At 57.6% G+C, this 24,374-nt stretch overlaps 1 protein-coding gene across 2 annotated transcripts; it reads left to right on the forward strand.

The window, feature by feature from the left end:
* Nucleotides 1-281: 281 nt before the first annotated feature.
* NPDC1 (neural proliferation, differentiation and control 1) lies at nucleotides 282-22,536 on the forward strand. Of its 2 annotated transcripts, XM_015645220.3 has the most exons (9): nucleotides 285-462; nucleotides 12,742-12,885; nucleotides 17,946-18,053; nucleotides 18,178-18,351; nucleotides 18,468-18,534; nucleotides 19,473-19,557; nucleotides 19,708-19,787; nucleotides 19,887-19,983; nucleotides 20,951-22,536. In XM_015645220.3, the coding sequence occupies exons 1-9, from the start codon at nucleotides 372-374 to the stop codon at nucleotides 21,026-21,028; spliced, it is 924 nt and encodes a 307-aa protein (XP_015500706.1). In that variant the 5' UTR covers nucleotides 285-371; the 3' UTR covers nucleotides 21,029-22,536. The 2 variants fall into 2 exon arrangements, with proteins under 2 accessions (XP_015500704.1, XP_015500706.1); XM_015645218.3 differs by having other exon boundaries at nucleotides 282-462; nucleotides 19,473-19,787.
* Nucleotides 22,537-24,374: the final 1,838 nt, after the last annotated feature.

Raw genomic sequence — 24,374 nt, forward strand, 5'->3', positions numbered from 1 at the left:
CCGCCCTCTGGCTATGGAAAGCCATTCCCTGTGTCCTGCCACTGCAGACCCCTGTCCCAAGTCCCTCTCCAGCTCTCTGAAGGCCCCTCAGGCACTGGGAGAGGCTCCGAGGGGCAGCGCTCGGAGCATCCCCGGCCGGTGATGGCGGACGGGCGGGGCGGCCCTTGCTGCAGGGGGTGGGGCCCAAACGCAGAGAGCCCCGCCCACCGTCTGACCACGCCCATGTGCTTGGCCACGCCTCCCTTCCAGCCCCGCCCTGCCGCCCGCATTCGCCGCGGCCCCGCGCCCTCCCGTGTCCGTGTCCGTGTCCGTGTCCGTGCCCGTGCCCGTGCCCGTGCCCGTGCCCGTGCCCGTGCCCGTGGACGAGGACGATGGTGGCGGCCCGGGGCGCTGCCGCCCGCTGCGGAGCGCTGCTGCTGCTCGCCGCCCTCGGATCCTTCCGTCTGCGCCTCGCCCGTGCCGGTGAGTTCCTCCTCGTTCCCCGCACTCCCGTGTTCGTGTCCTCACCCTTCCCCCGCGGATGCTCGTGTCCCCTCCCACGACGATCCCTGTGCGGTTGCCCCTCTTTCCCCATTATGCCCATCCCCACGAGGGATCAGCATCCGTGGGTGTTCGTGTTCTTGGGTGGAAGCGAGGTAGGAGGTGCCTCTGCCACGAAGCCCCGCGGGGCTTTCTCCCACCCCGCAGCGCTCCCCGGGGACGGGCAGCGCCTCCTCGTCGCTCTCCTGCCCGCTGCTGCAGGCAGGGGCCTGGCAGCGGGTGGCAGCGCCGCAGGGCTTGTCCCCAGCATCTGTCTGGGGGGCTGGAGGGACCCACAGATCTGGATCCTGGAGTGGGGAAGGAGCACATAGTCATGGGAGCGGGCCTCATGAAACACATTTATTGGTAGGAAAAAAAAAATAAAACAACATGAAAAAACACCGAAACAAAGAAAAAATTAAAGGTGCTGCAGTGACCGAGCCATCTCGGGGAGCCGCCGGGGCTGCGCTGGAGGGAACCCTGTTTGTCCATCTGCCTCATTGCCCCGGGAGGAGCCGCAGCATCGCCCTGCTACACCAGTGACGGTGACATTTCTGCTCTCCGCCGGGGCAGAAGGAATGAGTGGCCTCCTCCCGTGGAGCACCGCCCTAAGCTGCCCTGCTGTTTGCTGAAGGGTTGTTTCGGGGTGTTCAGATTTGATTTGCTTGAGTTTCGGGGTCTGGGTTAGGGCATCTCCCCTCCTGGGGCTTCTGGCGCTGGACATGCTCCGTGTCCCCTTGCTCTGTGCCCGCTGCTGGGGAGCACGGGGCTGTCGTGGGCACGAACAGCGACCCAAAACCCCCCGCCAGCCCCAAGCCCTCGGGGAGGTGCCATGGCCCTGCCTAGGTACGGCCTGTCTCGGGCAGGTGCTTTCCGCCTCGCTGGCGCAGGAGCCGGGAGAGGCCTCCAGGCTCCCAGCATTGTTTGTGGATCCGATATTGTTTCCTTGCTCGGGCTCCTGGCAGGACAGACAGTCTGCTGGAACCGGGTGGCCTCGCCATGCTCCCGCCTGCTCTGTGGCATGGTGGGAAGCTGCAATCGTTTTTAAATCTCCCAGTGGATCAAAACGTCTGTGTGTTTCCATGTCAGAGGGTTGGAAGCAGTGGCGGGGATGCTCCTGCGCTCCCCCCCTTCCCACAAGCCAGAGGGAAGCTTCCTTCTCTGGGGTGGCCCAGCCAGAGGTACTGCTGACACAGGCTGAGAGGGGAGGAAGGAGATCCAGGCAGCTCGGATGACCCACCAGTGATCCAGTATAATCTCCACTCCTTCTGAATTTAAGGGGTTAGTGTGGGATCATCTGGCCTGGCAGTGCTGGTTGGGTTTCTTGAGGGGCTGCTGGGGTGGCTGTGCCTGGGTGCTGTCGGGGGGGGTGGTGAGAATTTCTCTTTCCCTTCCCTTCCCAGCCTGAGAAGCATGCTGGAGGTGAGGTGAGCATGACTGGCCTGGCACCGCATCAGCAGCCTGTTCCAGTGCTGGGATATTGCACGTTCTTGGCACACGTGGGGTTGGATTTTCAGCTCAACCTCTTTCCCCTGAGAAAAGCTGGGGATGGTGTCTTTGCACTGTTCCCAACAGCAGTATCCCATTGCCAGGGGTTCGAGGTTGTGTGGCATGTGGCAGTGGGGAACTCCAGGTAGGTTTCTCCTGGTGGAAGAAATATCCCTGGGATGCTGGGCAGGCAAAGGAGTCTCTATCCTGACCCCACCACCTTCCTCTGAGTGCAGTGGGGCACAGGAAGCATTGGCTGTTTCTTCTCACTTTATAATTGCCTTTCCTAGGCAGATGGGGCCAAGCCTTGGCTTTCTCTGGGGATGGCTGTGAGGTTGAAGGTGGCAGGCCTTGGAGCAGCTCCTGCTCTCTGGTATGCTGATGAAACTGGCTCCTGGCAAGGAGAGAGTCAGGGAGAAGGTCCTGCACCACCATACCCATGTCCTCCTGCCTCTGTAGCTCCATCCAGACGAGGACTTGCGTCTCCTCCTCCTCCTTCTCACTTTCCTTGGCTGATGCTGCAACCCAGAGCCCCTGCAGCAGATGCCATCTCCCGGGATGCAGCTGCACGTGGCTCAGTAACATCCTCATCTTGCTGTGAGCCTGATCTGAGCTGGATGAAGGGCAGCAGTGCTTTGGAGGTGCTGCAGGGTGGTTTAGGTTTGTTTGCTGCTCCTCAGCTGGGCTTCTTTCTCCCACGTCTCTATGCATCACACCAGGCTTTGGGCAGAGGCCCTGCCTTGCTGCTTTTTCTGGATTCATTTTCATGGAACATGAGTGAGAGCTGTATTTCTTCCCACTTGAGTAACTAGGTTGCCGAATTTCATCTGTTATTATCCTTGTTATTATTGCAAACAAAAAAGAAATGTTTTCCAAATGGGATGACAGGCTAGAACCCCATTTTTTAATAATCCTGAACCTTGCTACCACAGCCATCACTTCACGTCCCAGACATCTGGAGAAGATGCTCAGCAAAGTCTGAGTTGTTTCCAGTCCAAGTGACCCATTTGGCCAGGTTTGACCTGCTGGCTCTGCGCTGCTGCTGCTCCTTGCGCCAGTCCGCAGGGACACGGGTGGGAGCACAGATGCTGGTGTTCATACTGGCTGCCCCTGCTCTGCAGTGGTCCAGGGAGTGCTCAAAGTTCCCAGCTGGGCATGGCTAGGCAGGAGCCATTCCCTGGGAAGTTCCCAGGCTCAGTCTGTGGTGGGCTTGTTCATCTCTCGGCTTTTCCTCCTTGTCTGCTTGTCCATCGCTGCACTGGGCACAGGGTTGGGGCACAGTGGGTGCAGTGGCCTCAGGGACCTACATGCTGACCCCTGAAGCTGTGACAGCTCCAAGCCGCTCTTGGGAGCAAGACAGCAGGACTGGTGCTGTGCCTGGGGTGCTTGCAGGGGCCTGGCTGCCCTGCCGAGTGCAGGGAGTGGTCTCTCAGTCCTGAAATCCTGTGAGTCGGTCTGCAGGAAGCAGCCCCAGTGTTTTCTTGAGGCACATGAAAGGCTGGCTGGGTCCACCCTTGGAGTGGTGGCAGTGGTGGGCGGTGGTCCCACTCAGCTGCCCCATCCCTTCAAGCCTCCCATGGCTGCATGGTGGGGTGTCCTCTGCCACACTGGTGCAGACCAGTTGTTTCTCCATGCAGCAGCTGGGGTGCTGCTCCTGAGTTTAATTTTCCATGTGGTTTTATTCTTGGAGATAATGTCCTCACCTTGTTATCTGGGGTTACATGTGCTCAGCTGGCTCCCACTGTGGGAAAAGAGCCCTTGTGGGGGTGAGCTGTGGAGGAGCTGGGATGTGGGGCACAGACATCCCATGAGGCTCCAAGGAGCTAGTACCCATGCCAGGGACATGGGCAGGGCTCTGTCTGCAGGCCTGAGGAGGGAGAACGGGTGGAAAAATGTCTGATAATTCCAGCATCAAGGAAGAGTTTATGGAAGAGATGGGGTGAAAGTCCCTCATCCCTTTTGCTGTAGCTTTGTGGGGACTCACAAATCCATGTGCACCCCAGCAATACCCTGGGGGTGCCGGTGTGTGGAGAGCTGGAGCTCAGGGTTGGGAGACTGGAATTCCAGAGCCAGGGGCCTGCTGCTTGCACTGTGCAGGGTCAGGTCCTTTGGATCTGCGATTTCCTGGCAGCTCTGGAGACCGGTCCCCCACCGCAGGGATCTCTCAGTCCCCAGGGAGCCCAGGTCTTCCCACAGCACAGGGGAAGGTGCATCGATGTTTGCCTGAAATGTCTCTTCTGGGCCATGGGGGTATTAAGGGATAATCGGCTTAGTCCTGCCGGGTGCTTCCGGGGGAGCACAGCGTCAGGTGGGTGACAGTGTGGTCAGGGCACTGGGGACAGGGAGGTTGGTGGTGGATGGTGGAGACTAGAGGGGTGATGGGTGTATCAGGGATGACAGTGTGGCAGGGGCAGGGGGAACAGAAGGGATCACAGGACTGAAAGTGTGCTGGGTACAGCAGGGGTGATAGCACAGTGTTGACTCCAGGAACGAGAAAATTGATGAGGGCTGCTGCAGACAAGAGCGTCAATGTGGTGATGAGCATGTTGTGGACAGGATGGGTGATTTGGTGCCCAGGGACAAGAGGGGTGATGGGATGGCCTCTCCCCATGTGCAGGGTGCTGGGTCCCTGGGCACAGGGTACAGAAGCTGCCATCAGCCCCATCCCTGCACTGAATCCATAAACACGGTGCCCTGGTGCTTGATCCCCACCAAAATCTGTGGGTCTGGTCCATGAATGAGTAGTGGCTCCCCTGGGCTCCCCTGGGCTGGCTGGCCCTAAAACCTCTGGCCCCAATGCCACTGCCAGTGCTGAGTTATCTCCCTCCTGTGCCTGGGCATAACCCAGCACTGTTGCCACTCCAAATGGCAGCTACAGGCCTGTAATTAGCCACTTCATGAGTTAACCAGAATTGCAACGGAAGGAAACTGGCCATTAAGTGCCTGAAGTGCGCTTTGAATTGGAGGAAGGAAACGCAGCCAGAGCAGGTCATGATCCCGGCCTTATCCTGCCCCGGAGCACCGCGAGCTGCAACTGCCCATGTTAACCCATGCACACTGTGGCACATGCTGGGGTAACTCCTGCACAGATTAAGAATGGCAAAGCCTGTAAGAGGTATTTGCTGTTTGAGTGGGAGCCCATCACACTAGGTGGGTGACATGAGAGGTGACATGTCAGCTGAGTGCTGGCGAGGATCCTGACTCATCATGATACAGGGGCTTCCTGAGCTCCTGGCTCCTGTTCTGTTCCTATGGAAAGGAGAGTATGGTGGAGGTGGAGACAGGAGGTTTGGAAGGTACAGGTCTCCAGTGCACCCAAAGCACACCCATGGCTGCTGCTTGGGCTCGGCTGGGCGTCAGCAGGATAGTGTTCCTGGGGAGCCCGCAGCTCTCCTGTGGGTGAGGAGCTGCTCTGCCTCCGGGAGTTCATCATCTCACACCTGTCAGAGAGACGGGGGGGGCCTAAATCGGGAGAGAGGGCAACCTGGTAATCTGCTGCTGTAATGTGACCCATCCTGCAGCAATCATTCTTGGCTTCCTGGCTGCGAGGGAGAGGGTTTCCCTGAGCTGCCTCTTCCTATTCAGCATATACCCCAAAATCTCTGGGTCCAGCTCTTTTGGCACCATCTGCAGCCCTTTTTCAAGAGCCATGGGATGCTGCGTACACCAGCACCCCTAGGATGCAGTTGTGCATCCCATGGACCCCCAGTTTCTGTGTTGATGGAGCCTCTTATTTTCTGGGTTCTGCCCCATTAGACACAATGGCCCTGCAGGTCTTTCTCAGTGGTGGTGGCTGAATCAGCACAGGCATAGCCATGGGTGCAGCCCCAGTGGGGTGGGTGCTGCAGCCCCTGTGTTTCCACCTGCCTCTGCTCTTGCATGTCCACCAGCACAGAGGGTGCCCACCCAGAGTCCCTTTGCCAGCCCTTTTTCCAAAGGCTGTACTTCTAATTAATGGCTGTTCTTCTAATGGCTGTTCCAACAGCCATGAAGGTTGGCCCCTATTGCTCCAGCACCCATGGGTGAGGAGCTATGTCCCCAGGCACCTGTTTCAGGGTGATGGGCTGGTAGGAGCACCAGGGCTGGTGCCAGGCCATGACTAGACCCAAGGGAGCTTGACAGACAGAATTCCCACCTTGAACAATGAGCTGCTGGAGTCATCAGCAAAATTATGCTGGTGCCTCTTTCCCAAAAGCTGCAGGATATCTCTGGTGGTGGTGTGAGTTGGCTTTGGCTTTGCTAAAGAGCATCTTGGCCGTGGTGGGTGCAATGATACTGCTGCTCCAGATGGGTATTTCCAGCCCAGTAGTGAGAGTGTGTGGCTGCTTTCAGATGACTGAGCTGTGGTGGCCTCTGGCCTGACGGCTCCTTGGATGCTGAGCTGTGGGGTGGGCTGCCCTCTCCCACCTCCCTGCCATCACACAGAGAGAGCTCACCCAGGGCTGTGGCTCTGCTGCAGCTCACTGGGCAAGTGTATAGACGCTCACTGGATACAGCATGGAGTGCTGTCCTGCTGATGGGAATGCCCAGATGAGAGAGCTGGACCCGACACCTTCCCTCCAGACTGCTCAGTGCTTCTGGTGGGTCTGTGGTGCCAGTGCTGCCCATCCCCTGCAATGCTGGCACATCAAGGGTCCAGCACAGTGCTGGGCTACTCACTGGAGTGTTCCAGAGCACCTCAGGGGTGTGAGGAGGGGCCCCTCGATGGTGCTTGCTCTGCACCATAGCCCTGACCACCACCTGCTTCACTTGTGACGTGGTGCAAAACCTGCCCAATAAAAAGGGAATTAAAGAGCCCAACCCCAGCCCCAGCAGGCTCAGGGCATGTACAAAGTTCGTTGGTATTTACTTGAGGAAAACTTGATGAACAAGACTTAAAGTGGGTGGTGCAGGCTGCAAAGAGCAGCCGGATGCATTGGGATGAGGTGGCATTGGTGGCAGCCTGGGGTCCCCAGTATGGGTGGGTGTGCAGGCAGTGAAGCAAAGCCAGCAGCAGGTTTGGGCGGGCAGGCCTGGGGAAATGGTGTGTGACACCTGTTTTGCCTTTTGTTTTTTTTTATTATTTCTTCTCTTCCTGAATATCTGAAGCCACTTGTGGCTGGAGACTCCCTGGCATGGCAGGGGCACAGGTGGGATGCAGTGGTGCAGATCCTGGATGTGGCAGCCCCTGGTGGGCTGGAGTTGGGGCTGTCAGCATCCAGGGTTGTTGAGGCTGGGATAGCAGGGGGTGTCTCAGTGGCTTGATGCCCTCCTCACTGGCCACAGGCAAGGAAGCCATGTCTTCTTCTACATCCTGGCTCTGCCCAGTCTCTGCTGAGGTCCAAATCTGTGGTTTTCTGGAGCTGTTTCCACCCATCCTGGTGCTGTCTCCTGCTCCTACACCCTCCCAATCCAGCTGTTCCATTTGCACAGCAAGCAGGCTGCCAGGGCAAGGAACAGGGATTTTTCTGGCCCAGTTAAGGGCTTTGAGTAGTGATGACACAAAATTCCACTCCCTCAGCCTGGTGGAGATCGCTTGGTTCTGTCCCAGCCTGGAACAGGAGCAACTTGGGATTTTGGGGTGCTTGTAGATGGGGTCTCCTCTAGAGCAGGGACAGGCTCTGGGGGAACACCAGTAGTTGGGAGGCAATGTGTTTGGGGATGCTGAGGGCTTGGCATCTCCCCACCTCTGCAGGAACCTGGCTCAGCTCCTCCTGGCCCTCCCTTTCTCCCTTGGCAATGAACATGAAGTAGGACAAGCCTCTGGAAGCCTGTCATTCAGGGCTGCAACATGGGTGCCCACCACACTGTCTGCACTGCCTGTAGCCCAGGGCTCTGGGCTGGTGCCCCCAAAGCAGCAGCAGCAGGGTGAGGATGGGGATGGGAGTAGGAGGTGGGAGTAGGGGAGTGCTGATGAGGCCTTTTTCCATTGTTCCTGGGTGAGGCCATGTCTGGTGGGACTGTCCCCTCACTGGGAGCAGGGTGCAGTGAGCTGTTTGCTGTGCAGGCATGGGGAATGCTCCCAGAGGTTCCCTACAGGTGTTCCCTGTCCCCAGCCTGTGACGCAAGGCTGCTGGCACTGTTTCTTGGCTGTGACAGAAACTATGCTGGAGATCATCTCAGCCAGCTGGGCCAGACCTCAGCACCCACCAGCCAAAGCTGGGATGGGAGCTGATGGCATGTTGCATCTGTCTGACCAAATCTGCTGAAGCACAAAGAAGCAGTTCCAGCTGCTCCCCCACTGGTGGACTAGCACACACCAGTGCTGCTGCAGGACATGGGGCCAGACTGGTGGCCATGGCTGTGCCACATGCTCTGTCCCCAGCAGTGACGTGATGTGACCAGCAGCCCCCAAGTCCTGGTTTGCAGGGTCAGCGCTGCAGAGAGCCCTGCTCTGCTGTCTCTGTGTGGGAGGGGGCTTGGCTGCTGCATTTTCAGGGGCAGGAACACAGCAGTGACGTGAGCAGCTGCTGGCAGTGGCAGGGCTTGCACAGGGACTGCCTGAGCAGTGGTGCCAGCTGTGTCCAGGAGTGGGCATTGCTCTGGGGGTTCAATCCAGTCCCCATCCACCTGCTTCCTAGTGCAAGAGACAGCAGGGCAGAGGGATGCAGCTGGGTCAGGAAGCCCAGCAGGTCACAGCCACCAGCAGGGTGTCTGTCCTACAGTCAGTCTATGTGTCACCCGTGGCTGGTGTGTACAGCGTCCAGCCTGGCATTACTGCAGCTGCTGGCAGTGACTGGCCCTGACTCACTTCAGAAGCCACATCCCTGGGCATGGAGCAGTGCAGGTGAGGTGCTAGGGTGCCTCAGCAACCCCTGCTCCAGCCTGCTGCTGGACAGCAGCACTGCCCCTGCCCAGGGAGGCTGTGGACAGGGGGAAGAAAGACCTCAGGGGCTGGGGTCTGGTGGGGGCATCATGCCAGCCTCTCTGTCTGATGCCTGCCCACCAGCTTGCCCAGGGCCTGCTCCAGAGCTCTCCTTCAGAGCCAGGAGCACTTTGCAGCTCTGGGAGGGAGCCATGGCCAGTGCCTGCTGGCCATGCAAGTACTGGGAGGGCAGGTAGAGCCAACATCAGTTCCCACATTATCTGGCTGAGGAGGAAGATGAGGAAGAGGAGAAATAGTGACCTTGGAGTGGAGCTGGCAGAGACCACACCACTGCAGGCCCTGCAGGGGCTGCTTCTACTGCTGCTGGGGTTCTGTCGTGGCCTTGCTGTGGTCTTTCCTCAGCCTCAGCCAGCATGTAGGGGCCTGACATGGGAGTGAGACCTGCACCCTGTTCCCCAGACACCCCGATATCCCCCCATGCTCAGTGCCCATGTCCTGACATGCCCAGGGGCCGTGTCCTGCTGCCATAGAGGGACCAGACCCAGTGGTCCTGGGTGGGCTGTTCTGTGCCCATGTGGCTGTGCAGCCAGTGCCCCGTGGGCTCTGCCAGCTCAAACTGTTGGCACAACTCAGCTGAGAGGGAGGCTGGGTGTTGGCATTGCTGGGACCTTAAACATTCACACCAGTGCTCGGTGCTAATTAATTATCCTCTTACGTTCACTTTTATCTCTCTATCTGCAGCAGTGACGAAACAGGGGCAGTCCCTGCCTCCCTGGCCACACAAATGTCCTCCTTGGGTTTATTTTTGTTTCTTTTTCACCTGCATGTTTTGGTATGAGTGTGGAAGAGCTGCTCCTCAATCTGTGACTGCCAGTGGCTCTATGCCCTGCCTGGGCAGCCCCTGTCACAAGCATTCTGCTGGTCTTGAGTACCACCCTGGGTGCCCAGCACAGCTCTCCCCAGGGTGAGCCCTTGGGGATGGAGCTTTGCACTCAGCTTTCCCCTGTGGATAACACATCCAGAGGCCTTGCTGTTCACATGACCATGTTTCCTCCTGGGCACAGCTCTGTTCCTGATTACATGTGTCCCCAACTCGTGCTCACCTGCTGTCTGTGCCAGCTGCTGTGTCCCATGCACCTGCTGGCCTTGGGCTGGGGTCCTGCCTGCAGGGAGCCACTCGGTTCCTCCAGCACCAGCAGCTTGGCCCAGTACACTTATCCCAGCTGTGCTGTGCTGTGCCAGCCCACCTTGGGGTGGGTGTTCAGGAGAGGGGACCCCTGGCCAGAGTGTTGGGGAATCCACCACCTGTCTGCTTGAGCACTGGACGGGTGGCACCAGCCCCCAGGAACGTGTGAGTGTGCGAGGGTGGCACAGCACTGGGGCAGTGTAGTTTGGCAGCCCCACAGGGTGGCAGCAGTCAGGGTTGGAGGTGCCCATGTGGTGCCTGGGTGGTGGCACTCAGAGTGCTTGGTCCCCATCACTTAGCATGGCACTGAGGTGCTCACTCCCACCAGCACAAGACTCTTACTGCTGGGCTTTGAGGCGGGCTCAGAGAGTGGCAAAGCCCCTGTGGACCCCCTCAGTCCACAGGGTGCCCACACAGCGATGCCAGCTCACCAGTCGCTGGCTGGTGGCACACGGGGAGCTCTGAATTGCAGCCAGTGACAGCTGGGCAAGCATAACTTGTTCTTCAAACAAAGATAACAGCCTTCACTGGGATCCAGCCTGGGCTTTATTTACCCAGTTGCTGGACTCTGGCTCGGGGCTCTGCCCTCATTGCTCCTCATAAGGTGGCTCTGAGGGTCTTGTCAATATCTGGTGCTGTGGGGTGACCCACCCTGGGGTGACTTCCTCTGTCAGTGATAAGCTTTTTGCAGCATCTGTTTTAGGAGGAAGTGTTTCCATGAACCTGTGGCACACACAAGGGCCCCTACAGATGTGTCCCCCACCCCAGTGTGTCTGCAGCCTGAGACTGCACAGTGCCACAACCTCCTCCTGCCCTGATTTTTAAACACAGCAACCTTCAGAGTAACTCTAGGGACGTGAAGCCAGAAGCTAAGTCCAGATTCTGTGCTTAGAGATCTGATTATTTGCCCATTAAGCATTTCTTGCCACCCAGCCATGTGGCCAAGCCCCACACCATCTGCGGGGAGCAAATAGTCCAGCAAAAAACCCAGCTCCCATGGGGCACAATGGGCATGTTCCCCCACCCCAAGAGCAACCCCCCCAGGCTGCTCTGCCTGGCATGGGGGTCAGCCAGCATTAAAACTGTTGTTTCTGCACCCTTGCCAGTGGCAGCCAAGGTGGAGAAGATGGTCCTGGATCCCGTGATGATGACTTCCTCCTGGGGTGCAGTGGCATGTGTGCATGGGCACAGGCTGGGGGTTCTTAGTAGCAGCTGCACCCTCCAGGGAGCAGTTTGGTGGTGGAATATGGCCATACAAAGGCAGGGGGGTGCATATCCCACTTGTGTGGCTTTGGGGTGACATCTTTCCTGTGCCCCTTGCTGGGGGAGCAGATCTGTCATGATTTGTGTCCTGGTGGTTCCATCCTGTTTAGGACTCTCAGCTGTGTACAGGGTGCTGTCCCCCTTGCCCTTGGTGTGCTGCAGGGCTGGGGATGCTCAGGACAGCCCCCACAGTTGCGGTTCCCCTCTCTGTGGAGTGCACAGGGGCTGTCCCTGTGTTGTCATCCCCAGGCACATGGACAGATGGGTGGCCAAGGCATTGCTGGTGCCGGTGTGGGCGGCGAGGGCTGGCAGGGACTGCTCGGGGTGCATGGGCCAGTGCTGGGAGTGGGCTCCTGCTGTGATGTATTGCCAGTCTGGCCCCTCAGTCCTGATCCTACTCTCAGTGCAGCCCCTCAGTCTTGATCCTGCTCTCAGTGCAGCCCCTCAGTCCTGATCCCTGCCCGCTGCTGCCTGTGGGAACCCTGCAGGCATGGCTGCACACAAAGACACTTGTGCTGCAGCAGGACCAGCAGTGTCACCATCAAAACCAGGACCGCAGTGTGTCCCCTGCTGCAGGTGGTACCTGAGTGCTGGCCCTTCATGTCACAGTTCCTGTTTCCAACTCTGCAGATGCTTTGCCACCATCACCTGGTCCAGGACTCAGCTTTGTGTAAGACACAGGGCTCTTGTGTCCCTCAGGAAGATCCACCTCCTGAGGTGAAAACCCAGCCGTGATGGTACTGCCATGGCACAGTGAGGCTGGAGCCTGGGGGCCTCGTGCCTGTACCCAGGGAGTGGAGACTTCCTGGGGCTGACATGGGCATGAGATGCCCCATGAAACTGCGAGTGAGGTTTAGGGTGCAGGTCAGTGCTAGGGAGGGCTGGCTCCCACTGCTTGCTCCAGGAAATGCCATGGAATGGGAGGTAAGTGCTGGTACCAGCACTGTCACACCCTGCTGGGGCTTTGGGGGAGTTGTTTGGGACCTCTGATTTGACAGTCATCAGACAAGTATTTGACTGTGCTGGTTGGATTTCATCTCCCCATGCAGGGCAGGCAGGAGCAGGAGATCCTGGTGACTGCCAGCTCTGCAGGGCTCAGCGTTCTGCAGCACTCCCATGGGGTGGCACCCTGTGCCCATATCTTGAGGGGTATGGGCACTGCCTATTCATCACTGCATACTGCTTTGTGCAGGTCACAGAATCACAGGCTACCTCAAGTTGGAAGGGACCCATGAAGATCACTGAGTCCAACTCCTTAGGCATTAAGCTTGTGGTTAATTCCAGCTGTTAAAGGCTTTGTGGAGGCAGAACAGGACCCAGGGTTGGCTTTGGTGAAGCCCATTGATAGCTGGGGAGCTGCAGCAGAAGCAGCCATGGACAGCCCAGGGCGGCTGGGTCCCACACCAAGAGGGTTTGAACAGAGCTGGGGGCGTGTTTGACTCCTCTCCATCTCCTGAGCTGTTTTGTCCTGTCCCCACAGCATCATCATGTCCCCGGAGCCTGGACTGTGCCCTGCAGCGCCGAGAGTTCTGCCCACCGGGGTCAGGTGCCTGCGGGCCCTGCCTGCCCCCCTTCCAGGAGGATGACCACGGCCGCTGTGTCCAGAAGCAGCTCTCACCCAGTGGTAAGTGCAGCCATCCTCCACCCCTCTGCCTGCACACCTACCCTGCAGCTCTGGAAGGTTCTGTGCCTCAGGACCGCCCCCCCACCCCAGCAGTACCCCATCCTCTCTCTTCTCTCCATGGCAGCTGTATCTCTGTGGGGACAGCTGCTCCTCTCCGTCTCACCCAACTCACCTCAGCTGTGGGGGTGGTTTTGGGCTGGCAACCCCACCCTGCTCTATATGCATCCTCCTCTGGTGACTGTGTGTGGCCCTGTCAGCGCTGTGGGGAGCCCAGGACCTCCAAGGACAGGAGTAGGACAGGCAGCTTCTGGGGATCTCCAGGGTCTGCCTGGCTGTTCCAGGGTTCTGTCTTTGCAGGAGCAGGGGCACTGCTTTCAGCACAGAGTGGTCACTTAGGCTGATTCTGTGGCTGACTGAAACAGGTGCCTGTGGCCTCACCCATCCCAGGGCTGAGCTGGTACCAACCAGCCAGGTTGCAATGCCTGATTGTCTTTGGTTTCAGATGTTGGACTGTGGTTCACTGATGTTTCCTCCTTGGGTGATGCCCAGCGTCCATGCTGAGAGGGCTGGAGTCAGCTGTGACGGGCAGGACCATTCCCTGGCTGCATACCAGGGCACTGGGGGCTGCACGGGGCGTTATTCCTGGCTCTGTCCCCAAGGGATCTGAGGGGCTGTGACAGCCTGGGTGCAGCAGCCCATGTCACCCATCCCACTGCTACTGCAATACTTGAAGGATGCTCCCAGTGCAGCTTTGACCCTTGTGCCCCTGGTTCAGCTGCAAAGACAGTGCTCTGGCCAGGCATAGGCATTTTTTAGCATGACAGTCAACTCTTTATGCAGCTTGGGAAGCTGTGGCAGAGCTATTTCTGTGCTCTCTTATCATGGGACCATCTCACAGGTGAGTAAAGACCATAATTATGGCACACAATTATTTATTGGTATAAAGTGGAGTGCCCTCTGTGGCTGGGGGAGAGGCCAGGACTGGCCACGTCCTCAGGCTGCTCCTGGTGGGTTTTGCTGGGGACCACCTGGATGCAAGGTACTCTGGAGCACCTCTGAGTCATCTCCTGGTGCAGAACGTATTGACATCTGCCCCAGCCCACCCTTCACCCACTCTTCACTCCCACTGCCCCCAAAAGTCTCTTGCTAAGGGGTTCCCAACTCCTGGAGAATTTCTAAAAGCATGTCCCTCCCTGTGCCAGGCAGGAGGGACAAGCACTGGTCATTGAGCCAGGGAGGCAGCTCCCCCTGCATCTGAACTCCATGCAGACATGGAAGGGTCCTCTGGGTTTTGGGGGATTGCTTTGTGTTGTTGAGCATGTAAGCAAGGCCCTTTAGCTGAAATGAGAGGGATGGCTGGGGGGATAAGAGGGGATGGCATCCCCTGGGATGTGGTCCAGACTTGACATTTGACAGCAGTCAGCACCTCTGCCATGGACTATTCATCCACTGGCACTGGCTTTAGCAGTTGCTTATCATTTATTTTGTAATAATAAATTTAAAAGTCTTGAGAGCAAATTCCCCTCTTACAAGGGCTGCACGTGTGCTGGCATCTCCATAGCAACCCAGCTCCTTTCTGAAGGATGTGGCCATAGTTGCATCCTCACCCAGAGAGATGCAGGATTACACTACCATCCTCTAAGGACCCACCCTGCGGGGATGGTGACATCAAGGTCTCTCCCAGTCCCATCCAGTTGTCTCAAGCAATGCCACTAGCTTGTAGCAGCAAAAGTATGGGGACTGCAGTAAATAAAAAAGGGGGATTCTCTCCCAAATCCTCTATTTTAGCATCCTGAGGATGCCCAGCTCCTCTTGGCAGGGAGGCACCATTTATTTTTCCATGAGGGCTTTCTCATCGTGCCTGTACCTTCGTGTGGTAGCAACACCAGAGAAGGCTGTGAGGATGAAGAGGGGCTGTGATAGCTACACTTAGAGGGAATGCAAGGCAAACAGAGGGCTGCTGTAGCCCAAGGATGCCTAAGCCTTTAAAGGGGATACCCATGCAGCCCTTTTGCTATGTAGGCAGCTCCTTTAAAGGGTTACACATCCTTGAGCCACTTGGACTGTCGGTGACACCGATCCTGGGATCTTGCTGCTGTGCCACCATTCGTGGAAGGAACCAGGGGTCCTCTCCCAAGAGCAGATTTTTGGGTGAAGAGCCCCATTTGGGGTCTCAGGAGGGCGATGCACGTGAGTGGCGTGTTGCTGCCATTATAATGTGTAGGGGTCTCGGCATACCCGGCACAGCATCAGTGCAGAGGTGAGATGGGATGCAGGGAATCTGGGTGCAGTGCATCCCACAGCTGGCTGTCTGCACCTGGCTGCTGCTGTCCACATAGTCCCACGCACACCATGGTGCTGCATGTGCACACCGTGTGCTGTGATGGGTTTGATGTGCTTTGAGATAGTGGGTCTCATCCCTGCCTCTGCTTGACCAGCATGGAGCCCCCACTGGGCTGCAGGAAGCACTTGGGGAAAAGGGGCTTCAGGTCATAAGCGTGTGGGTTCCCCCTTCCCTGCTTGCTGTGCTGCCAGCACCAAGGAGGACGTCAGCCATCCTGGGCCAGGACTATAGAAATTAGTGGATTTGTAGGAATTTTGTGCCCTCCTGTGGACACTGTCAATCACAGTTTTCCTTAGCCCAGGGTGGAAGCCACATGTGTCTCTCCTTGGTCCCTGTTTCCTCAAACTGCCAGGGTAGGTGTGTGTCCCAGGGTTGTGCCCTGAGGAGGTGGAAGCCCTGAGGAGAGGCCAGGGGCAGAGCAGAGGCGCTGGGGGGCTGTGTGCCAGCCTGGCCATGCCATACTGCAGCAGCAGTGGTAACAACTACCATGAGGGGGCACCTGCACCCTGCACAAGCCCTGCCTGCACCACCGGGTGTCCCTGTGCATGTCCTGTGTGCCCTGTCCTTGTCCCTGTCCCATCCTTGCCCTGCATGCCCTGTATGCTGTGCCCTGCCTGGACCCTGTTCCTCCGCAGCATCTCTGCTCCTGCATCTGGGGCAGCCAGGCAGGAACTGGGTCTCGCCCCAGCTCCCTGTTTCCTGGAGCAGCTCAGGGCCAGTATCACACACACCCACAGTGCCTGGCAGGACCCAGCCCTTGAGGGCTGAGGTGCCCTCAAATGTGTGGTGGCAACTGTGGCATCACTGAGGGAGGTTCAGCTGCCACACAGAATGGGAGGTGGGCAGCTTTTAGCCATGGGAAGAGAATTTGGTGATAAAGCTGGTTAGTGCAGGTAAGTGGCACAACCCAGGTGCTACAGCAGCACTGGGACCCCAAACTGCTGCCTCAGTTTCCCATGTGCCACTTCACACACTGCTACAGGATGGGAGACTCTGAGGGACCTGGCAGCTGCTTTGGCTGCTTTTTCAACTATTTTTTTCCTTTTTCCAGCCACATCACATCCAGCACCAACAACACAACCTGATGGTCTCCCTATGGAGACAGACCTTTCCCAGAGTACAGAAGGGAGCTAGAGACAGAATGTCCCCATCTCAGGCACTAGGATGTCCCCTTGCACAGGGCTATCCCCATCCTGGGCACCAGGATGTCCCCCTCAGGCACAGGCTGTCACACTGTCCCATGCCAACTCCCTTACCCATTGGGAGACCAGGGCCCCATGCTGGCACCTTGGCACCATGGGCACTCACCTATTGAGCACGGCATTGGCACAGCCCCAACCTGGCTCCACTTGCCCATGGTGCTGCTCTGGGATGCAAATGACAGAGTGCAAAGAGCCAGGGAAACCCAGGGCTCCAGCTAAGCGTAGGAGGCTGGGGGCAGTTTGGGGACACAAGGACATGGAGGATGTGGGGACAGTAACTTTCAGTGCTTTTGTTTAAAGCAGGAGTATCCCCCTTTTAAATTGTGTTTTGGCTCATGTGGCTCTGACTCATGGGGCAGCAAGGTGGCCTTTGTGCACAGCTCCAGATGGAATCAGGGTTTATTTCCAAACACTGGATGTGAGGACAGATTCCAGAGGAGATGTAATGGTTGTAACCTTGAATTATCTGGGAATCAAGCTGCAAGTACCACCTTGCCTTTGTATGTCTGGATTTAGCCCCCAGGGCTTCCCTGAGGGGACAGTCTGAATACTGGCAAAGTGTCCTGGTTTGGGGCAAATCTGGGAGAAAACCTCCAGAAACAAATGGGGTCCCTCCAGAAACAAATTCAAGCGGCCCCTTCCCCCAACTGGTTTGGGAAGATTTCCTTGAAGAAAAGTGGGGAAAACTGTTTAACAAGCAAAGTATTCGCAAACATTAAAAATGAATAATATTAAACAATAAAACCTCCTGCTGTTTGAAGAGATGGCAAATTCAGAAAGTCCTTTTCATGGGGTGTAGCCTGGCTCGCTCAGTCCCTTATCAGTCCCTCTAGTGCTGGAAAGTGCCGAGGCCCAGGCCCCAGTGGGCCACAGGCATGAGCTGCCAGTGTTTTTCTGTGTTTTCAGTCCAGAGCAGGTTTGAACAGATCCAAGAAAAAAGAAAAATAACAGCCCAGGGAACTTAGCTAGCTAAAAGCTAGCTGAAAGCAAAGGTGAGCTCTGACCCCATGTGCAGACAGCACAGTCCGGAGATGGATGCGGGGGAGTGAGTTTCTGAAAAGAAACTGTGGCTTCTTCTTTCTCCCCCTTTGCTCAGCAGCAGGGCAGCTGGGGAGTATCTGTCTATGATCCAGCTCCCATCCCTCCTCACTTGGGGCTGCTAGTGACCCAAGGGGCAGGGACACAGGGCAGGTCCTGCACACCAGGGGGCTGACACCCTGCCCTCTCTCACAGAGTCCTCAGCACCTGCTGCCTCTGGCACAAGGGCAGATGCTGTTGCTCCTGATCCTCCAGCATTTGTGGGGTGAAAAATGCCACTGAAAGCAGTAAGGACACACATGGGCCCTGGGGGCCAGCTTTGAGAGAGCTGCGTCTGAGGGGCCTCAGATTAAACACCACCTGTGTTTGCTGGAGCTGGGACAGGAGCCCCTTCTTGGAGTTACTGGTCTGGCCTGGGGGTGGGCACACAGCTGCACCCCACAGTGCCCATCTCACACCCATTCATTCTCCTGTAGGACGGACCTCCATTCCCAGCTTGGAGGCAGAAATTGATTTTCTTGCGGATGTGCTGGCCAGGCAGGAGGCTCCTCGCCACCACCCTCTACAGGATGGCAGACCCAGGAGTAAGTGCTCACTCCCTGCTCCTGGCGGTGCCAGGGACCCCATGGCAGCCAGACCCTGCACCCCAGGCAGGTTTGCCCTCTGGAGCTGCCCAGGCACCACTCACTGCTCTGTCTTCTCCTGCAGCCACCCTGGTGCCTGACCGCGGCAGACAGCGTGCGAGCAGTGGGCTGAGAGGGGGGCATCTGCAGCAGGCTCCTGCTGGCACCATGGCAGCCACCACCCTCCCCACCACTGCCACGGTCCAGAAGTACCCGGTGGAGGCATCTCCCATCCCTGCAAATGACAACATGGTGCTTGGTGAGACCCTGGGACTCAAAGGGAGAAGTTTCACACCCTCACCAGGGAAGTATGGGCTGGTGTCACCGTGCTGCCAGCTCACCTGCTGTCCCTTGCTGTCCTCTCCAACTCTGCAGGGCTGATTGTGGTGTGCACAGTGGCCGGAATCTCAGCGCTGATCGTGGCAGCCATCTGCTGGTGCAGGTGAGCTGGGGCTGCTGACAGTCCCTTGGTGTCCCTGTGCCCAGGGCAGTGTATTACCACACTTCCCAGGCGTCAGGGATCGGAAGAGAGGCAGCTACTACCCTTGCCAGTCCCCCCAAGATGTGGCATCAGATGGCTGGGGCAGGAGGATAGTAGTGAGACACCCCTGCACCAGATGCAGGCTCCTGGGAGCAGGTGGCACCTGCTGTGGGCCTCACTGTGGCGCTGAGCGCTGACACTGCCAGCACATTGGTGCCTTGTGCCCAGGCCCTGTGGGATGGAGGTGGCTATGCCTGTCCTGGTGCCATCATGGGGAACAGGGCTGACCCTCCAAGGGTCACTGGCTCGTGAATGGAGTCATCTGCTCCTATGGCTCCCCATATCCTCTAGGATGGACTAGAGACGTCATTTTGCCCCACACTGGGCACCGGTGAGGCACCTCAAATCCTGGTATTGGGCCCCTCATGGCAGGAAAGACATTGAGGGACAGAAGCATGTCCAGAAAAGAGAATGGAGCTGGGGAAGGGTCTGAAGTACCAGGAGTGGCTGAGGGAGCTGGGAAAGGGGCTCAGTCTGGAGAAAGGGAGGCTCAGTGGGGACCTTCTGGTTCTGCACAACTCCCTGACAGGAGGGGACAGCCAGGGGAGGGTTGGGCTCTTCTCCCAGGGAATAAGGGACTGGATGAGAGGAAATGGCCTCAAGCTGTCTCAGGGGAGATTTAGGAGATTTAGGATGGACATTAGGGAAGATTCATGTGATCGGTCAGGAATTGGAAAGGGCTCACCATCCCTGAAAGTGTTCAGAAAACATGTGGATGTGGCACCTGGCAACATGGTTTAGTTGTGGACTTCAGCAGTGCTGGGTTAATGGTTGGACTTGATCTTAGAAAGCTTTTCCAACCTTAGTGATTCTCTGATTCCAATTCCCCTCCCTGGCAGGCTGCAGAAGGAGATCAGGCTGGCACAGAAAGCAGAGTATTCAGCCCAGCGAGCAGCCAGCCCCCTGCCCTATGACAAGATCTCGGTAAGGCGCCCATGTCCCTCCCTGTGGAGTGTTTGGCACTCAGGCTCCAGTGCTCTGCTGGAGGGATTCCCACACAGTAAAGGCCCCCCACCAGCCAGGCTGGGGCCCTCCAAAGCCCAACCTCCTCAGCTGTTCCTGCTCTCTCCACAGCCCGGGGACAAGACGCTGGCTCAGAGTGCCCAAATGTACCACTACCAGCACCAAAAGCAGCAGATGCTCTCCCTGGAGAAGTAAGCAGCCTGGGAGCAGAGAGCAGGTCCTGCCATTAACTGGGATGGCCCTAATTATCCCACTGGGCTTCATCTCCTCTCTGCGTCTTTTCCCCCCAGGCATAAAGAGGAGCCCAAGCTGCCAGACCCAGCATCATCTGATGAGGAGAATGAGGATGGAGACTTCACCGTGTATGAGTGCCCTGGGCTAGCTCCGGTATGCGGTTGCAGGAGGGCCAGGGAGTCCCTGTGCATGTGGGGGTGTCCAACATGTGCCTGGGATGTGTGCTTCTGTGTGAGGAGCCTTTTCCACATGTTCTTCATCAAACCTTGAGGTGGTCCAACCGCTCTGCTCCCTCCATGTCCCTGGCCAGTTCCCACTGAAGCTCTCCAGTGAGTGTCTCACAGGCAGGAGTTCATGCCCTGGCACAAAGCTTTTCCCAGGGAGCAGAGAACTAGAGCAGCCCTTGGCACACCTCACCCACCATCCCTGTAGTGACAGGTCACTGCTCCCGGGCACCAGGGCTGTGGGGGGCTCGTCCTTGTGCCATCCTAACTCCCAGAGCTCAGACCTGTGACCCCTCACATCCAGAGAGGATGTTCCTGGCTAGCAGGGGACTTCGGGGAAGGGCAGGTCTTAACAGCCCTAGGTACAAAGAGCACAAAGGGAGGAAGAGGAGCCTTTTACATGGTAATAGGTGCCGAGTGCAGCCATCAGGGCCCAGATCGAGGGTCATCAGTGGGTCTTTACAGGCCCATTAAAGGACACTTGATGGCAGGCAGGCAGTCTGGGCAGGGCAAGCCATTCCTGCCAGCCGTACTGGGGGGGCCCATCCTGAGGTCCCCTGTCTGAGCAGAGAACTCTATTTCTGCCAACCAGGCTGGGACTGCTGTCCTGGGGTCTCCAGCCCAGCTGTGGGGTCCCATCCCACCCAAGACCTTGGGTTTTACATGTCATCCTGCTTCATCCCCCCCTGCCAGGGAGGCAGCACCTTTCCCGGGTCATGGGAGTCCTGGTGCTCATCATCCATCGCAGCCCACTAGGTCGCCCTCCTCTCCTCCTCCCTCCTCCCTGCCGGGCTGGGGTTCAGACCCAAACCCCTTGGGATGGGGCAGCTGAATCCCAACTGTTGTCTGACCTCCTGCCTTCTCCTTCCCCCGTTCCTCTCCCTCCACCACGGCAGACCGGAGAAATGGAAGTGAGAAACCCACTGTTTGATGACTCCTCCTTACACCCCTCCAACCCGAAGTCGCACCAGTAACCACCCCATCTCCTGCGCCCGAGCTTGCTACAGACTGTGCCCGCGGCCGTGCCCGGCGGGGTGGCCGTGCCGGAGGGGCACCCACAGCTGGGCCGAGGGACGCTGACCCCGCGCTGCCGGACTGTTTGACGCCTGCCCAATAAACACCCACTAACAGCTATGGGGGGGATTGCCCCCGTTTCCAGCGTCCTTGTCCTCTTTGCTGCTGTGATCGCGTCCCTGCGTAGCCCTTCGCTCACAACTCTCGGGGCGCAGGGGGCGGCTGCTTTGGCACAGAAATTGTTGGGGGCGCTGCCCTGGCACTGTCCCTTTGTAGTTGGCTTTCAGGAGGGGGCTGCTGCCTTGGCTGCAGCAAGGCTGATGCATAGCAGCTGGGAAGGAGTCAGAGAGAGGGTCAGAAAGCAGAAGAGGGCCAGGAGGGCTGGGCATGCTCATGCCTGGTATCAGGGCTGACAGCCTGCCCAGAGCCCATCTGCCAGGGATGGAGCCTTTCCCTGGAGCAGGTGTCATCACTAAGGGCTTCAGTGCCCATTCTGCCTCCTCCACCCCAGCCTGGGCAGCTCCTGGCAGCAGGATAGTGCTCTGGGAGCCAATAGCAGGAGCAGGAGAAGCTCGAGCAGGCACTGGCATCACTCCCCAGGATGCTCCTTCAGCTGCTGCCCTGTGCTCTGACCCCTTTAGGGGTGCTGGGCTTCAGGACAGTCCCAATGCCACTGTGATCTGGGAGCCCAGTCTGTGCTGGCAGAGGATGGACTCTCTTACCACAGGCCTCAGTGGAGTAAAAGCTCAAGAAAAAGTGTTCAAAGTTTTGTTTTTAAGATTATGTGGCTGTGGGGGAGGCAGGAATAGGGCTGGAAGGAGCTGGGGTGGCTGAGAGGGGCAGTCAAGGCATGGGGGCTTTGCTGTGCTGCTTCAAACCCCACAGAGCTCATGCCCTGGCAGCATCCCTGTGGAGCCTGGCACTGTGTGTTCTCTGAGAATCCCTCTGTGGCAGGCAACAGTCTCCACTGCTCCATCCCAGGCATCTCTTGGGTCTCAGACCCTCTGCACCCCTCCGTTGCCCATGTCCAGCCTCACCAGCCCTCACCAACATGTTTTTGCTTGAAGCCCAGTGCTCTTCCTCAAATCCTCCCAGGTGCATAGGCCATGGACCCCTCCAGTGGAAGGCCCAGAACAGGGTTTGGGTTACTTTGTCCTGTGGCTTCATGTCCAGACCCTGTTGTGGACTGTCACAGCCACAGGTGACCTCTTGTGCTCACTGGAGCCATTGTACATGGGCAGGGCAGGCAGCAGTGGCAGGGATGTGCTGGTGAGTGATGGTGGCATGGGACCATCCCTGTCCCTGGTGGGGTAGCTGACAGAGGCCATCATGGCACAGATTCTGTCCCCGTGTCCTGCACTCCCCCTCCCCTGGGCTGCTGCCACTCTCCCCACACCTCTTGTCGTTGTTGTATGAATTGTAGTTATTTTAAAAGGAGATTTTATTAAACGACGATGTTTGAGACCCATGCGAGTGTGTGGTATGGGGCCCGCGGCTCGGGGGGCTCCTCTCGACAGCAGGATGGGACAAGGGGACCGGGAGGGAGGATGTTGTGGGTCCCCAAACCTTCCTTAGGGGCCAGTGAGCAGCCATCCTGCTTCTGCAGCTGGAGGAGCGTTCAAACCCTTCCCAAGGGTTTTCCTAGGCACATAAAGAACCTGGGATAATTTTCTTGTCTCAGTATTTGCCAGGAGAGGTTTCTCCAGAGAAAGGTCGGGTGGGAGCCCCCGCACCCAGCCCTTCAGCACCCATCACCCACCCCACCTCCGCCCCGAGCCCCCACGGGGCCCTTCGCACCTCGGGGGTGACAGATAAGGGCTATCGAGTCCCCGCATTGTGTGCAGCGGAGCTCCTTTGATCACGCCAAACCCCCCCATCAGGCTGATACCATCTCTCCTGGTTTCGGCAGCCGGAGGTGGGTGCTGACTCACCGCAAAAGCACCCACCCGGAATGCTTCTCTCATGGGGGTCTCCAGCTGCACCCCCGGGTGATGCACACCCCAAATAACCTGAGATGCCCCCAGGGCTCAGTCCTGGGGAGACCCAGACTCGAAGTCACTCGTGTCCATTGAGGTCCCCAAATTTGTCCTTCCTCTGCTCCCACAACCCAGCAATCTCTCTTGAAGCACATCCAGACATTTTGGGAAGTTCTAGCTAATAGTAAAACTTGACTGTTCTGTCTGGGAAAACCCCCTTGCTCCAGGCACGGTGGCCACAGGAGTTCTGTATCCCCTGGGAATCCCTGTCCCTACCACACATCCAGGCATGGAAGAGTCATTTGTCCAGGGACAGGGCACCTGTGCTGCAGACATCCAAGAGCTTCAGCCCCCACCTCATTTCCCCCAGCTGTAACACAATGGGGTGGGTCCATTGGTGTATCAGGCACTGTGTTGGTGTAGGTGAGACACACATTGCAGCCCAGGACCTTTGTAATAAGAGGACAGAACTGGACCAAAACACCTTCTGTGATTTTCCCCTTGGCCCCTTGGCATGACTGACTCCATACTGTCCTCTTGGGTAAGCTGCAGCCCAGCTGACAGGGAGCAGATCATCATTCCTCCAGGCACAGGGTTTCTGGACTAGAACTCCCTGTCCAGTCCTTCTTAATTTGTCCTGGAGTAGCCCCCTCACTATGGGACCCTGACCCACCACAGGTAGGACTGCAGCCCCCCTTCGGTGGGCAACTCAGGGGTATCCAGCACAGCCTCAATGGCCTTTCCATCACCTGCTAGAGAAAAGTGCAGCCTGACCATGCATAAAACATAATTCGTGCTCATCCACTCTCTTAAAATCCCAAGCACCAGTGCCACAGCAGTACACTCAGCAAAGGGAGGATGAGCAGATCTCAGGAGAGTACACCTCGGCCCTCTCCATCCTGCTGCCATCTCAGTGAACCAATAAAGCTGACACTTTTTTTTCTGCTCCCATTTTCTTAGCAGGATCCCACTGATCCCTGGCTGTGTTAGACAGAGCCTGGCCAAGCCTGAAACACCAGCATGTTCCAGATCTGGGCTGATGGAAGGATGCATCCATCCATCTCCTCTGGAGCAGGCAGAAGAATCGTGGTCACTGGTGTTCAAAGACCCTACACAATAACCTCGTGCAGCCCCCCCCAAATCACCCAAAATCATTGAAATGTATGGGGGGGGGACACACCGAGAAACCACACTGACTCCTTCCACATCCCCCAGCTAAAACTATCACCGCCACAATGGGCCCCGCGCCTACAAAGGGGCCGGTTCAAAGTCAACGTCTCCCTTCCCCTCCGTCTGTATATGAAAGGACCAGGAATGCGTTTGAGGGCCG

This window comes from Parus major, chromosome 17 (assembly GCF_001522545.3).
Source record: "Parus major isolate Abel chromosome 17, Parus_major1.1, whole genome shotgun sequence".
In the NCBI taxonomy this organism is placed as follows: domain Eukaryota; kingdom Metazoa; phylum Chordata; class Aves; order Passeriformes; family Paridae; genus Parus; species Parus major.

Coding starts and splice junctions, on each gene's coding strand:
- NPDC1 (XM_015645218.3), top strand. CDS start 372: ATGGTGGCGGCCCGGGGCGCTGCCGCCCGCTGCGGAGCGCTGCTGCTG. Junction 463..12,741: donor TCTGCGCCTCGCCCGTGCCG/GTGAGTTCCTCC, acceptor CTGTCCCCACAG/CATCATCATGTCCCCGGAGC. Junction 18,054..18,177: donor ACAGGATGGCAGACCCAGGA/GTAAGTGCTCAC, acceptor CTTCTCCTGCAG/CCACCCTGGTGCCTGACCGC.